Source organism: Phyllobates terribilis, unplaced genomic scaffold (genome assembly GCF_046119375.1).
Source record: "Phyllobates terribilis strain yellow unplaced genomic scaffold, ASM4611937v1 Scaffold_9__5_contigs__length_417890890, whole genome shotgun sequence".
NCBI classification, from domain to species: Eukaryota; Metazoa; Chordata; class Amphibia; order Anura; family Dendrobatidae; genus Phyllobates; species Phyllobates terribilis.
In genome coordinates, this window is record NW_027362769.1 from 114,422,130 (window position 1) to 114,438,190 (window position 16,061).

At 41.5% G+C, this 16,061-nt stretch overlaps 1 protein-coding gene across 4 annotated transcripts in view; it reads left to right on the forward strand.

Moving 5' to 3' along the window:
- Positions 1-16,061, forward strand: part of TLK1 (tousled like kinase 1) — a 374,214-nt gene that overhangs the window by 322,900 nt on the left and 35,253 nt on the right. For all 4 annotated transcript variants that reach the window (XM_073646967.1, XM_073646966.1, XM_073646969.1 and 1 more), the window contains 4 exons: positions 4,158-4,204; positions 4,922-5,017; positions 6,959-7,048; positions 10,739-10,831. In XM_073646967.1, coding sequence (XP_073503068.1) covers positions 4,158-4,204; positions 4,922-5,017; positions 6,959-7,048; positions 10,739-10,831 — 326 coding nt within the window. The remainder of the gene's footprint in view (positions 1-4,157; positions 4,205-4,921; positions 5,018-6,958; positions 7,049-10,738; positions 10,832-16,061) is intronic.

A 16,061-nucleotide genomic window follows, 5' to 3' on the forward strand; every position in this document is an offset into this window, starting at 1 on the left:
TTTTTAGTCCCCTCACCAACCACACAAAAAAAAAAGATAAAAACATTTTATCTACCTCAAAATGGTGTCCACTAACCACACAAAACAATGAAAACAAGTGTTACGCATCTCAAAAAATGGCGACATAATTCAACCTTTTTTTTAAGGGTATGTGCACATGGAATCTTTTTTCAGGTGGGTTCCGCCACGGAAACCGCCTGAAAAACTTGTGAGAAAATTATATAAAAAAAATACTAGTGGCTTCTGTATTATTGCATGGAGTGAAAAGAAGACTACTGAAAAATGACAATAAAAAAGACAGAACAAAAACCGTGGGAAATCTGCTGGAAAAAATGCTCAGGAAAAGACCAAAAAAATTACACAAAAGAAGCTATAAGAAAAAAAAACCTCCAGGGTTTCCTGTAGAGTCTTCTACTTGAAAAACTTGGCATTTTCACCTGAATTTAAACGCAGTCGTGTGCATAAAACCGAATAAAGTTGTTTTTTTTTTTTTTAACATGGTTGTGCATTTTGTTTAGCAACAAAAAAAAAAAAAATATATATATATATATATATATATATATATATATATATATATTTACATATATTTATTTATATAAAAATTAGGAGTTTGGTATGTCTGTAGTTGTCCTGACTCCTGACCTGGATGATCATGTTTTCAGGTCATTTTAAGACGCAATGAATGGTGCAAAAACAAAGCCCCTACAACAATGAGGGAATCTGATCTTTTTTTCCCATTTTTCAGTACATAATATGGTAAAGTGAATGATGTAATTCAAAACTACAAGTCATCACTCAAAAAAATAAATAAATAAAAAAATCCCTCATATAGCTAGGTCAACAGAAAAATAAAAAAAGTGTATGCCTGAAAGAAGAAAAGGCGGAAGAGAAAAATTGCCTGGTCGGGAACTGATTAATGGGTTTGTCCTGTAACCAACAGATATCGCCTAAATTTGCAATCGCTGGGGGTCTGACTAAGGCCATGTTCACATGTTCAGTATTCGGTCAGTATTTTGCATCAGTATTTGTAAGCCAAAACCAGGAGTGGAACAATCAGAGGAAAAGTATAATAGAAACTCGTCACCACTTCTGTATTTATCTCCCAATCCTGGTTTTTGCTTGCATATACTGATGTAAAATACTGACCAAATACTGAACGTGTGAACGTGGCCTAATGGGAGAACCGGGGTCTCAAAAGACTGGGTACACCTAGTTCTTAGGAACGGTAGAGCCTGTTAGTTTAGGTGCGGCTGGGAGTTGCATCCATAATACAGATGAGAAAATCCATCCTTAGTCCTCTGATCGGTGGCCAGACATGCCAAGCTCCCCGCCATGCTGTATGATCGCTCCATCTGCGTAACGTATCTGATCCCATTAATCACTATTGTACAATTATCTGATAATTATGCAGGCCGCCTCTGAACCAGGGGCGGTAATCTGCATTATTATTATTATTATTATTTCCGTCCGTCTCTTTATGTTGTGTTACTGAATTACGGCGCCCCCCGTAGAGAAGATAATTCTCCACCTCTAAATGCTTTTAGCTCACTTTCAGATTGCTCCATTAATTTGACGATTTAATACAGAGATGAAGAATAGAATAATTTTAGCTGTTTTTTTGGTTTGGGCGCCATTTACCTGCATTAAAAATAGATGTCGATCCAATTTATTTTACAAACTCTCTTCAGGGTCGAGCTCATTATTTAATTCCGCTACCTGTGGCATTTCTGCTGTTGTGTGATCGCGGTGACATGATGTAGGTGATATTCTGTCTAATCATCCGCTAGCTGCCCACAGCGACGTCCCGGATCCATTGACGGCACCGAGAAGCTTTTGTATTGTAGCTCAGAAGTCGGTTTTATCCCCTTGTGTACAGCAAGTAACACACGGACACCTCTCTAGATATGGAAACCACTGTACCATGTGTTTTGGGGCCTTTCCTTTACGGTATTCGGGTATAGATGAGTCTAAACAGGGCTGTGGGGTTCTCCTAGGTACCTGGTTCACTCCCACACATCAAGAACACACTTGTACTTTGGAAATCCTGTACAAAAGAAAAATATATAACTGAATAGAAGTCACGGTGGAGCCACATTATTGGGTAGTGGTGCTGGCTGGGGTCCATAATGGCTCCAGAACTTAGTGCTGGTTAATGCATTACATGTTTTTAGCCTTCTGTTATTCAAATTGCCTCTTCGGAGAGGAAAAGGACACCTATTGGAAGTAGCAATCCTAAAAGTCAATATCCACCCTTTAACAAGCCTTGCCGTATGACTTCTAATAATAAATAATAATGACTTCGGATAAAAGCCAAACCAGAATCTCAGTTTGCTGACAGTGTTTCTTGGTGTTGTCCTTCATCAGTGCAAAGTATGAGATCTGATTTGGCTAGGTGAGAGGATTAAGACTGGCCTCTAAGGGGTAAAGTTTGTCATTCTCCACAAGGAAAACTTTACCCCTTAGATCCCAGTCTTAAGCCTTTCACCCAGCCAAATCAGATCTCATGCTTTGCACTGAGGAGGGCCAATACCCTGAAACACAGTATCTGCAAATTGAGATTACAGTTCGGCTTTTATCCAAAGTCGTTAAAGGGTTGATATTGACTTCCGATAGATGGCTCTAGAGTTCAAGTCCTCTTCCTCTATGAAGAGGCAATTTGCATATGTAATTTCCCAGAGGAGCATGCATGGCCTTTAAGTCTCTTCACTCTGACATGCTAGGCTTGGCTTGTCACTCTCCACAAGGAGAAACCTTACCTCTTCGATCCTAGCCCTTCTGATAAGAAGCTCAGAAGGATCTTCCTGGTATAACATTATCACCTATCCTCAGGATGGATGATAATTGCTGGATCAGTGGGGTCCAGCTGCTGTTTGAGTGGAGCCTCTTCTGCCTTCAAAGTTCATGGGACTGAGGGAGGTAAAACAGGCGGCTATCTCCTTCAGTCCTCCACAGGGGCACTCAAATATGGAACACTGGAGCTGTTCTGCAGAACAGTGAGAGTCCCAGTGGTTCAGACGGTTATAGGAAGTTTTGCCCCCATCAGTTCGCCCCTATCATTTCGCCCCCGCACGTTTCGCCCCGGACATTTCACAGGGCGAAACATCTGGGGGCGATATGTGCGGTGGTGAAATGTGCGGGGGCAAAACATCCTGGGGACGAAATCTGCGGGGGCGAAGTGTACCCGGGGGCGGATTGCTGGGGGCGAAACATCCAATTCCCGGTTCGGAACCATAGCTAGCTTAGCAGTTAAGTGATAACTTGTTATGACCAGAGTACCCCTTTAAATTGACAATAAGCTTTATGAAGCCAAATTCCCACTTGTGGTAAAAGACGACTAGACACTTCAGTACATTTCACCTTTTAACAAACATAAGGAAAGTCCTACATTTATAGAGTAACAATCGTTGGAATTTTTATTTAATAAATCAGTAGTGACCATGAAAATAAGAAACTTTATAATAAATGTTATCAGAGTAATCTGCTTCTTTCTCTTCCGGGATTGATTTTTCTCTCTCAATTCGGAGGTAAAATCTGTATTCAGTGAAGACACATTTTCACATTACTGAGATGGGAGATAACTGTAGGTGCTTAGAGGATTGTATGGAGAGAGTAGGCGGCAGGAGCTGGAGGTAGACGCCTCTACCTTTTTTTCCTTTACCATAGATAGAAACTGATTATGTTTCAGGAGAACTTACAGAAGAATGTCTGTGTCGACCTCTAGCTCCTCCCACCTTCATAGAACTTTATAAGCACCAACTGTCATCTCCTATCTCAGTGATGTGAAAATCTGTCTTCACTGAATCCTGATTTTACAGATTGAATCCTTGTTTTGAGTTTGTTTCATTTACCTTCTGGACTTTTTTTCAGATATGTCTGATATAAATTACAAGGTTACTCATTTTCATATGTGCTATCGGTTTATAAAATAAAAACTAAAGCGACGGTTACTTTTTCAATTGTAAATTTTTAGATCAGCGACTGACACCTACCTCCTTTACTGACTTGGATACAGTGATGGCAGTGTCATCTATGACAAAGTCTCTTACTATTTGTATGGACCCATAGCTCTATGAAAAAGCAGATTTATCGATTTTGTTTTCTTTAAATGCATTTGCTGTTCTTGAAATTGTCACTGATTCTTGTTTTCTTTACTTTAGGAAAGAGCAGCGGTAATCGAGGTCACAAGATCAGTGATTATTTTGATGTAAGTCAGAGATGAGCCTTTTTTTTGGCTCTGTGAGATCTAGATACATAATTAAAAGGTATATTTTCTTTTTAGAGAAGGTATATTGCAAGGATATGCCATCACTTAAATTGATGAAGTATCCTTCGGATAGGTCATCGGTCAAGGTCCAACACCTGCCACCCCCACCAATCAGCTGTTCTTTTTGATGGTGGTGTTCCAGCCCCTCACCCAATTCACTTGAACAGAGCTAATGGAGGGGAGTAGCCCCCTTCAACTTCAAGATCAGTGGGGGTCCAAATAATTATAAAGTGAATTAAAGTCTATAAACTTTTTTTTTGCTCTTTCAAATTGCCCTTTTTTTTGCTCCTTTCAACTGCTGCTCAGCTGGATCTGTACACTATATCCAAACATTCTGTGTACAGGACTTTCCCTTTCTGAGCCTCTTTTGCTCTCAACTCCCACGCTTAGACAGGGAAAGTCCTGTACACCGACTGTTTGGATAATGTGTTCAGATATTGCTGAAGAGCAGATGAAAGCTGCTTCTAAATGAGCATTGAATCAGCACTGAAGCATAGGATGAGAAGCAAGCAAATAATTTAATGAAACATTCATAGTTTTGTAATGCCTGGAGGATAATTAGGTTACTTATTTTTAAATAATATTATAGCGATTTCTAAGTCTTTAAATTGTCATTGGTGCAAATCTATAATTCTCCCATATTTCTATGTCTTTCAGTATCAAGCTGGGAATGGCTCCAGTCCTGTAAGAGGCCTACCTCCTTCTATACGGTCTCCACAGAATTCCCACTCACATTCCACCCCTTCATCTTCTGTGAGTCTTAGCAGGTGTTTTATTGGGTGTGTGTTTATGGTTATGGAGCTATGCTTTAAAGCACCACTCCAGCAGTTTTTTTTTCTTATTTCATCGCTGGAGTAGTGCTTCTAATCTGTGTTCCCTAACCTTACCAATCACTGTCTTCAGCTCTTCCCGGCGGCGCTTCGGTCCCAATTTGGCATTTTGTGACTGCAACTTCTGACTGTCCGGTAGTCAGAGGTAACGATCACAAGCTCTCAGTGTAAGTCTATGAGAGCCTTATTCTGTCCTCGGTCTAGCTCTCATAGACTTGCATTGAGTAGTGACTTCCGGTTCGCCCCCAGCAAACACTGGAGCGATCCGGCAGGTCACAAACTGCTGGAGACCGACCGGAGCAGCGTCGATAAAAAATGAAGACTGCGGCTGGTGCCAATAGAATCCTATGAATTTTATCTATTGATTTATGAAATAAAAATTAAAATGACAGTTATACATTATTGTGATATTCTAGTTCCCCTTCCGTATTAGAGAGTGGGGATCTGCAGGTAATAGGAATACATACATACTGATGGGGAATTTAGATTGTGAGCCCCAATGGGGACAGTGCCGATAATGTATCTGAATTGTAAATCGCTGCCGAATATGTTGACGTTATATAAATAAAAAAATTATTATTATTATTACATTTCATTAATGTGCTTCAATAAAAATAGAAAATCCCTACATTTTACTAGCAATAATCCCATCAACAGTGTGACCTTCCAAAGTTGTGATCTTTTCTCTTACGGACAAATAACTTATATTCTTAAATATTTTTAGTGTCTTTTTTGGCATTTTTCTGGTAGTTTTAAACTGAAAGAGTAAGTGAAGGTTTATGTATTTTTTATTTTATATTTTTCAGCCACTTTAATTGCCTGCAGAATGGTGGGTGTACGGGACCTGAGACCCCCACCGATTACTTTAAGGCTATGTGCCCACGTAGCAGATTTGATGCAGAGCGTTTTTGCCTCTCTCTGGCAGAAAAAAACGCATGCAGATTTACATGCTTTTTTTCTGCCAGAGAGAAGCGTTTTTACATGTGTTTTTGCATGCTTTTTTTCAAACACTTTTCCAAGCGATTTTGAGCATCACAACCGGCATGGATTTATATTGTGTGACCAACTTAGATGCTTTACATGCTGCATCTATAGTAAAAAAAATAAAAAAAACCTGTATATTCACCTCTCCAGTCTCCTCCTGGCGGCGTCCTCTCTCTTCGGCGTCCCGCGGTGTACTTGCAGTACCTGCGGTGACATCATTTAGTCAGCTGATGGTCACGCGACCATCACCTGACCGCTGACGTCACCGGTCGCGTGACCATCAGCTGATTAAATGACGTCATCGCAGGTCTTGCCTGTACACTGCGGGACGCCGGGGAGAAAGGACGCGGCCGGGAGAAGACTGGAGAGGTGAATATACAGGTTTTTTTTATTTTTTACTTTTTTATTTCTTTTTTTCACTGTGTGGTAGCCGGGATGAAGATTAGTTGCACATCCGAATTCACATTGCTTTGCATGGCAGACTGTTTTACAAGCATTTTCGCTGCCGTAAAAAGCCGCAAAAACGCTACAAGAACGCTATGTGGGCACATAGCCAAAAGGTTGCTAAAAACTGCTCGGTTTGGGAGCGCCTGCCTGAGCGAGCACACATGGCGCTCTGTCTGCTCCTGTCTTCCGAGTTGAGCACTTCTCTCCGATCTCTGGAGTGATTGGTGAGGGTTTCAGGACCTGGGCGGCCACCGATCTACAGCCAAATAAACTGGCGGACTAATATATATAAAAAAAATGTGTTAAACCTTTACTTGTTAAAAGCTTGTGTGAAACGTTCAGTAGTATTCGCCAATTACACCTGCTGTACATGATGTATGTGGTCTTCTGCCAAATATAGGATACATGGCTAATTTTTTTTATTTTGTCAAAGGTTCGACAGAACAGTCCTTCACCTACTGCATTATTGTTTGGGGACCATCTTCTGACACCCACAAAGCAGTTATCTTATAAATTTATTCAAGTGAGTATTCCTTTTTACAGATCTCCAATAATCTTTGATTTTTTTTGTATTACATGGTTCTGTTTTTTCGGTCTAATTTAGATTACTATTGGGCTTTGTTCAGACACTAGAACATATCTGTCCACCATTGTGCTGCAGACTAGGTTATAGTATCCGGCTTTAAAGGGGTTTTCCCATCTCCAAGATCCTATCCCAATATGTAGTAGGTGTAACAATAGTAATATTATCCTATACCTCCAATTAGAAATGTAGCTTAGTTCTTCTGATAACCTATTTCACTTACCCCATGTGCAGGGCATTCAGTAGCTTAGATATCCATGGTTACGATCACTAAGACCTAACTGTCATTATGTGAGTGGTCATAACCTTGGATACCTAAACTACTGCAATGCCCTATACATAAAGTACGTGACATAGCTAATCAGAAGAACTATACTACATTTCTAACTGGCGGTATTTGATATTATTATTAATATTATTATTACACCTACTACATATTGAGATACTCTCTTGGAGCTGGGAACACTCCTTTAAAGAGCCGGAAAAAATTGTCAAATGGAGTTCAAACGGGATAATGACTTCTATTCTCCTCTTTCTATATAAGCGTATGTTTTACTCAAAAAACGGTATGAAAGTTTTGTGTGAACAAAGTCTGAACACATTGGCTTTTATAGCTACAAGCCCCTCGCCATGTGCATAGATAACAATAGACTCGGTTATAGCACAGGCCCCCAGTGTTGGACCAATTTTTTAAACGTCCTATAGAGCCAACGTTCAGACTTAGTTTATATGGAACTTTGATACCATTATTTTGGGAGATAAATCTAAGTTGACATCCTTCCCTTTCCCTGAGTCCATTTTTGCCTTTGGCTAAATAAATAATACTTTAGGTACTGTTGAGTCCCTTCCTTGATGAGGTTGCTTGGGAATATTTTATTAGGTAAATCAAGCGCATGCTTCATTAACCTGTTGTGTCCTGTTATTAATTAGAGCCTGTAGATCCTCTTGTATGCTGGTATAATCTTTAAGGAGCACTTGCTTTTCTACTTACTTTTATTTTGTGGGTGCATCATGTCAATAGATGCCATAAATTCAACGAGCACCCTTTGGTTATGTTCACACTGTGACTCTTTCCAGCCGTCAAAAATAGCCATTTTTTTTTTAGTGGAAAATACTTAATGAATCTCTCCATTTTTCTGTTTTTTTTCATCTTTTTTTAAATTTTTTTTAGCCTGAGCTGTTTTTGTTTTATTTAATTCTTTATCAATGGCTTTGTCTACGTTTTTTTTTTCCACTGAGGTATTTGGTTAATAGGGTTGTGCAGATTTGGGCCTCAAGTCTGCAGTCACTCTGACTCTGTTGGGATTCTCTGGTGCCGGGAACGGCGGTCACATGACCGTATGTATGTGATTTTCATATATGCGGTCACATGCCGACTAGATGTAAATTAAACTAGGCCGTACGTCTAGTCGGAATGTGTCCGGTAGTATGCAAAACTCATAATTGTGGTCACATGTTCTCCCTCTCCTTCACAGGAGAAACCTGACACCAAGCACTGTGCATGCTTTGAGGATATAGTGACTGCAGACTTGAAGCCCAAGCCTGAACAAAGCCTTTAACATTTTTCCAGCTTTTTTGGGTGTCTTTTTTTTTTTTTTTTTTTTTTTTTTTTTTTAGTCTTTTCTTCTGAAGTTTTTTTAAATCCATTAAGCAAAAAAAAAAGAAAATGTTGGCACCTTTTGAGGTTGAAAACACTTGCAAAACGCTCAAAGAGACAACCAGGCATCTTCTGTGTGTCTTCCTAGCGGGAAACGCCTGTAGAAAGGTGGGCTCACTTATTTTAAACACTTGGTGTCTTTGAAAGCCTGAAGTAATTAAAAGAATGCTCAAAAGCCTGAACATACGAACAGCAAATTATTTTTCCATTGAAACGAAGATGATGATTTTTTTTTTAGCACTTTTTCCAACATTTTTATGAGCGGAGCTGTTCAAAAATTGCCCTTGGAGTATATTCACTCTCAGGTTTTTTATTATTGTGGATTCTCAAGCAGATCTGCTTTAAAACCCTCTTAATGCTCATTGTATATGCTTTCTGTTGATTTAATTGGAAAATCCACTATGCTTGTACATCAAATTTTTATTTATTTTATTTTTTTTTTGTAAATCAGATTCCTCATGAAATCCGCTCCAAACTTGAAACTGTCAAGAGTGGAAAAAATATCATAGGGGGATAAAAAAAGAAAAAATTATCAAAACCACATACTAGACCCATGTTAGAACTGTTAAAATGTCATTGCAAAAAAAATAAAATAAACAATTTGATACGAACATGGATTTCTCTTTAAAGCCACATTAGATTTTTCTGCCTCCAGAAAAAAAACTGTGGTAACAGACCCTTATGATTAAAGAGTATTTGAAACAGTTTTTTTGATGTGGATTTTGAATCAGATCTTTTTGAAAATCCATGTTAAATGTCTGTGTGAACCTGGTCTTAGGATTAATACCGAACCAAAGTGAAATTTTCTAAGAAGGTTAATGAAGTATTCACAGATTTACAGCTGCGCGTTTGTAAGTTTTTATCTGTACAGATTGTAGCCACAGTTGTGTTATGAAAAATTCCACTTTCAGAGCAATCAGTCCATTATTCTTTCCTCTCTTTAGCAGCCGTGGTGAATTTGTGTTTCCCGAATGTGCCGGTGGCTGCTATTACTAAGGATCCCTGACTGGCGGCACGATACGACCGCCGATAGCTAAACATTTACCGATCGGCTGTCGTTTGAACGCTATAGGCACAGGACGATGCACCGCAAAGGACGATGTGCTGTTATGCCGGCTAAAAGATCATTTCACCCAACGAACGAGCGTTTTGCTTGTTCACCAGGTGATCGTCAGCCTGTTGAACCCGCAAGATAATCGTGAAACCAATGCTTTTAACAGCACTTGTTCTTGATTATCTGCTTTTGAGTGAAATGCTGGGTTTTCACGCGACATTTTCAGGGCCATAGTGTGCCACATGTCCAAGAACCACACAGTAAAACCAACCAGCTAAAGCAAAAAAAAAAAAGAAGAAAAATCATGTGATTTACCTAAACAATAGCATCAGACTATAATGATTGCAGGGAGAGAGCAACATGGCAGCCAATTGCTATATGTATCATACAAAGAGGATTTTCTTTGAAGAGAAGCAGACTTTTAGTATCCAGTAAACCTTGTGATGCTCTAAATATCTTAAGATTTCAGAATTCTTGTCCAGTCTTCCGGTAAGTCTGCAGTCACTGTGAATCCTGAGAGTGTGGTGTGCACGCCAAGTGACCGCAAGTGCAACTTGCATTTTTGCAGCTACATTCAGACTACACGTGCCTGGCTTCCTTCAGTACAAGTGAATTGAGAGAAGCTGAGCACGTCTAGTCTGCACATGACCGCCCGTTCTCACTGGTATTACTGGTGAATCCTGACAGTGCGTGCACTGCATGTTGTTAGGATTCCGAAGTCTGCAGTCACATTAGAGTGACTGCAGACATATCAGAAGACCAGACAACCCCTTTAATTGCAAGTCTGCTTGATCACAAAACCAATTTTTATTATGTGTATGTACTTCTAGATACATAGACTGGTCATATATTACTTTAAATTACTTTCCTCCTAAATAAGTTCTGTTTGTGACGTTAACACTCGTTGTATGTCGTACAGACTGATCTCACCATGCTGAAGCTCGCCGCCCTAGAAAGTAATAAAAACCAGGATCTGGAAAAAAAAGAAGGCAGAATAGATGATTTGCTCAGGGTGAGTAATAAATGTCCTGAATGCGTTACCTGCTACAGATGTCCATGTTGGTGTATGTGCACTTATAGGATGACAGCAGATTGGATGGTCATCCATTCACACCTTAACTCTGTAAAAAACAACACTAAAGGCCCCATTTACATAGAATAGAGTCCGCTAAACGATCGTCCAGCTGACCGCTATCCCTCCTGTTTGTCCTGTGCGCAGGAACACTTGGCAAAACTTTCACGTGTCTTCGAAGGGGAGAGCGGAGAAAGCTCTGGCTAATGTATTGTATAGCAAAATAATCGGGTGTTAAAATTGAAACTGCCTGACCCTAATCTCCCCAGCATCATCTGCCAGGGAAGGGTCCGGGGGGCCCCATACACAATAGACTGACGGATGATTACGGAGGGTGTGTGTGGGCCTTAGACTCGGGCTACACAGCGACTCGACCATCAGTAGTTGGCATTGGAGACATAAAAGGTTTGGATTTTTGGCAACACTCATGTTGCTTTAACTTGCACAGTAAAAATATGAATTCTTTGGTTGTGATTCAGCGCATTGCCATATCATGCTCTATCAAATCCATGCTTTTTTATACAAAAATTGCTTACTTTTTTTTTTTTCTTTTCACTCATCAAAACTGCACTACATGGTCTTTCCCTTACACTGGCCGATGCCTGCGGGAGTATTGTGCCTTCTCTCTAAGGAAAGGGGCGTAAGCTGGCGCTAGTTGAGTTTCAATATGTTTGATATTTCTTTTCCTTAACATCTGCTATGAGCAGAGATTTTGGAAACCATTGTCGATGGTCGTCCACTCTCACCGTTGTAGATCACCTTAAAGTGACATGGCCAGCCAGCAAAGCTTGTAGCGCTGGGAGCCGCACATGTGCTGTGACGAGCGGCTCCGGCCGCGCACAGTGAAGCTGGGAACTACACAGCCTCCCTGCGCGCGCTCGGGGGGCCACTCGTCACAGCGCATGTGCGGCTCCCAGCGCTACAAGCTTTGCTGGCTGGCCATGTCATACTGCGCCAGCGCCCCATAACTTAAGGGCGAGCCGGGAGCAGAATTCAAATACGTGGGCATCCCAGCCCTGACTGAATACTAGGGTCACACCCCGATGACTTAATGAGCAGTTAGGATATAAACTTATAAAGTGGTTTATACACATTATATTTGCACCGATCATCATTGGCCCCAATCTCCTCCCTCTCATGTCCCGAATCTGCATTGAAGCATTATAACAAAATAATGCTATGCGCCCTGGATGAAGCCGCACCTCCTACACAAAGAACAATTCGGCATAGACGGCGACAACCCTGGCACACGCCTCAAACACGTCTTCTCCAGAGGTACTCCAGGTGCGCTGAACGGCTGTGGAGAAAATCAAATCTGCCCGAAGATTTCCTCCACTATAAATTTATGCTGAAAACATATAACTCTGCCCTTCACCTCTCCAAACAAACCTACTTTAACAACCTCATCATCTCACTTTCCAATAATCCTAAACGACTCTTTGACACGTTTCATTCTCTCCTCAATCAAGCAGCACAGGCCCTGACCACCGACCTCAGCGCTGACGATCTGGCTAACTATTTCAAAGAAAAAATTGACCATATCCGACAGGAAATTTTCTCCCAATCCCCAAATGTTATGCATGCTCCCCCCCGCCACATTGTATCTTGCTCATTTTCTGACTTCGAACCAGTCACGGAAGATGAAGTGACCAGGCTCCTTGCATCTTCTCGCCCTACCACCTGCACCAGCGACCCTATTCCCTCACATCTCCTTCAGTCCCTTGCTCCAGCTGTCACCTCTCACCTAACTAAAATTTTCAACCTTTCCCTCTCATCTGGTATCTTTCCCTCTTCTTTTAAACACGCCAGCATACAACCATTACTTAAAAAACCATCCCTCGACCAGAACTGCACGGCCAACTACAGACCTGTTTCCAATCTTCCCTTTATCTCTAAACTCCTGGAACGCCTGGTCCACTCCCGTCTAATCCGCTATCTCTCAGACAACTCTCTTCTTGACCCTTTACAATCTGGTTTCCGCTCTTTACATTCTACTGAAACTGCCCTCACTAAAGTCTCTAATGATTTACTAACAGCTAAATCTAATGGTCACTACTCCCTGCTGATTCTCCTGGATCTCTCTGCAGCATTCGACACTGTGGATCACCAGCTCCTCCTCACTATGCTCCGCACTATTGGCCTCAAGGACACGGTTCTCTCCTGGTTCTCCTCTTATCTCTCTGACCGCTCCTTCTCTGTGTCTTTTGCCGGCTCCTCCTCCTCCCTACTTCCTCTTACTGTCGGGGTTCCTCAAGGATCAGTCCTCGGCCCCCTTCTTTTCTCCTTATACACCGCTCCTATTGGACAAACAATCAGTAGATTCGGTTTTCAGTACCATCTCTATGCTGATGACACCCAATTATACACCTCTGCTCCGGACATCACCCCTGCATTACTACAAAAGACCAGTGATTGTCTTTCTGCTGTGTCTAACATTATGTCCTCCCTCTACCTAAAACTGAATCTGTCAAAAACTGAACTACTCGTCTTTCCTCCCTCCATTAATCTACCTGTGCCCGATATTGCCATCTCCGTTTGTGGCTCAACCATTACTCCCCAGCAACAAGCCCGCTGTCTTGGGGTCATTTTTGATTCAGATCTTTCTTTCACTCCTCACATCAAATCACTCGCTCGTTCATGTCATCTACACCTCAAAAACATCTCAAGAATCAGGACTTTTCTCACCTTTGACTCGGCAAAAACTCTTACTGTCGCTCTTATTCATTCTCGTCTTGACTATTGCAACTCTCTACTAATCGGTCTCCCTCTTACTAAACTCTCCCCTCTCCAATCCGTCCTGAACGCAGCAGCCAGGATCATATTCCTCGCCAACCGCTACTCAGATGCCTCTTCCCTGTGCCAGTCATTGCATTGGTTGCCCATCCAATATAGAGTTCGTTTTAAACTTATCACGCTTACCCACAAAGCGCTCCATGCTTCAGTACCCCCCTACATCTCCTCCCTTGTCTCAGTCTACCACCCTACACGTGCCCTCCGTTCTGCAAATGACTTGAAACTAAAATCCTCCATAATCCGAACTTCCCACTCCCGTCTCCAAGATTTCTCGCGTGCTGCGCCAATTCTCTGGAATGCACTACCCAGGACAGTTCGATTAATTCCCAATACCCACAGTTTCAAGCGAACCCTAAAAACACATTTCTTTAGACTGGCGTATCACCTAAACACACTCTGTCCATCCCAGCTTTCCCCCATATTAAAATCTTCTTCAACTTCGGGTTCAAACCAACCATGCACATAAAAGCCTCTGTCAGGACTGCACACATACTGGCTGGCGACCAGTCCATGTATTATTATTTATCCTATTCAGTATATCAAGGCTGCATTATACAATATATGTACTTTTTACCTTTTGTGTCTCCCCCACTTCCTCATAGACTGTAAGCTCGCGAGCAGGGCCCTCACTCCGTTCGATATGAGATATGCTTATTCTGTATTGTCTGTATAAGTCCCCCCTAAAATTTGTAAAGTGCTGCGGAATATGTTGGCGCTATAAAAATAAACTATTATTATTATTATTATTATAATGAAAAAAGTGTATTAGTGAAGCACATTGCATCACTAACAGCGCAGTGGGGGCAGTTTACATAGTAGCTAGGACATGACAGGTTCCCTTTAAAACAGAAAGGATAAAAAAAGGGGCTTTACTCACCATCTCCGGGCCCAGTCTTGAGTCACTGCCATTGCCTCCGGTGTCCGTTATAGTCTGCAGCACTGCAGCCAATTAGTGAACTTGATGGCTCTAAACAGTCAACTTGAGCAGAATTGGCAGTAGTGACGTCAGCGCTGCAGACAATAAAAGACACTGGGAGCGCTGCGTTGGCGAATCAGCGCTGGACCCGGGGAGGGTGGGAAAGGAGTCGTTTGTTTTTGTGCAAAGAGACCGGGGTTGTTCAAAGCCGAAAAAAACCTTTAAGGTAATGACTACATTAGAACTCAATGACCTCTTATGATCTATTCATTTATATGTGTGTGTATGTATATATATATATATATATATAACACACACACACACACACACACACACACACACACACACACACACACACACACACAGTGAAGGAAATAATTATTTGATCCCTTGCTGTTTTTGTAAGTTTGCCCACTGACAAAGACATGAACAGTCTATAATTTTAAGGGTAGGTTAATTTTAACTTTGAGGGATAGAATATCCCAAAAAAATCAAGAGAATCACATTGTATAAATTAGATACTTATTTCTCACTGCAAAATGCAAATAAATGTATTTGATCCCTCTGGCAAACAACACTTAATACATGTCGGTAAAACCCTTGTTGGCAAGCACAGCAGTCAGACGTTTCTTGTAGTTGATGATGAGGTTTGTGCACATGTCAGGAGGAGTTTTGGTCCACTCCTCTTTGCAGATCATCTCTAAATCATTCAGATTTTGAGTCTGTCGCTTGGCAACTCGTAGCTTCAACTCCCTCCATAAGATTTCTATGGGATTAAGGTCTGGAGACTGGCTAGGCCGCTCCATGACCTTAATGTGCTTCTTTTTGAGACACTCCTTTGTTGCCTTGGCTGTATGTTTTGGGTCATTGTCTCGTTGGAAGACCCAGCCAAGACCCATTTTTAATGTCCTGATGGAGGGAAGGAGGTTGTCCCTCAGGATTTTACGGTACATGGCTCCATCCATTCTCCCATTGATGCAGTGAAGTAGTCCTGTGCCCTTAGCAGAGAAACACCCACAAAACATAATGTTTCCACCTCCATGCTTGACAGTGGGGACGGAGTTCTTTGGGTCATAGGAAGAATTTCTCTCCCTCCAAACACGGCGAGTTGACTTATTGCCAATGAGCTCAATTTTTGTCTCATCTGACCACAGCACCTTCTCCCAATAACTCACAGAATCATCCAGGTGTTCATTGGCAAACTTCTGACGGGCCTGCACATGTGCCTTCTTGAGCAGGGGGACCTTGTGGGCACTGCAGGATTTTAAATGTTTAAGGCGCAATGTGTTACCAATGGTTTTCTTGGTGACTGTGGTCCCAGCTGCCTTAAGATCATTAACAAGTTCTCCCTGTATAGTTTTAGGCTGATCTCTCACCTTCCTCATGATCAAGAATACCCTACGAGGTGAGATTTTGCATTGTGCCCCAGATCGATGTCGATTGACAGTCATTTTGTATTTC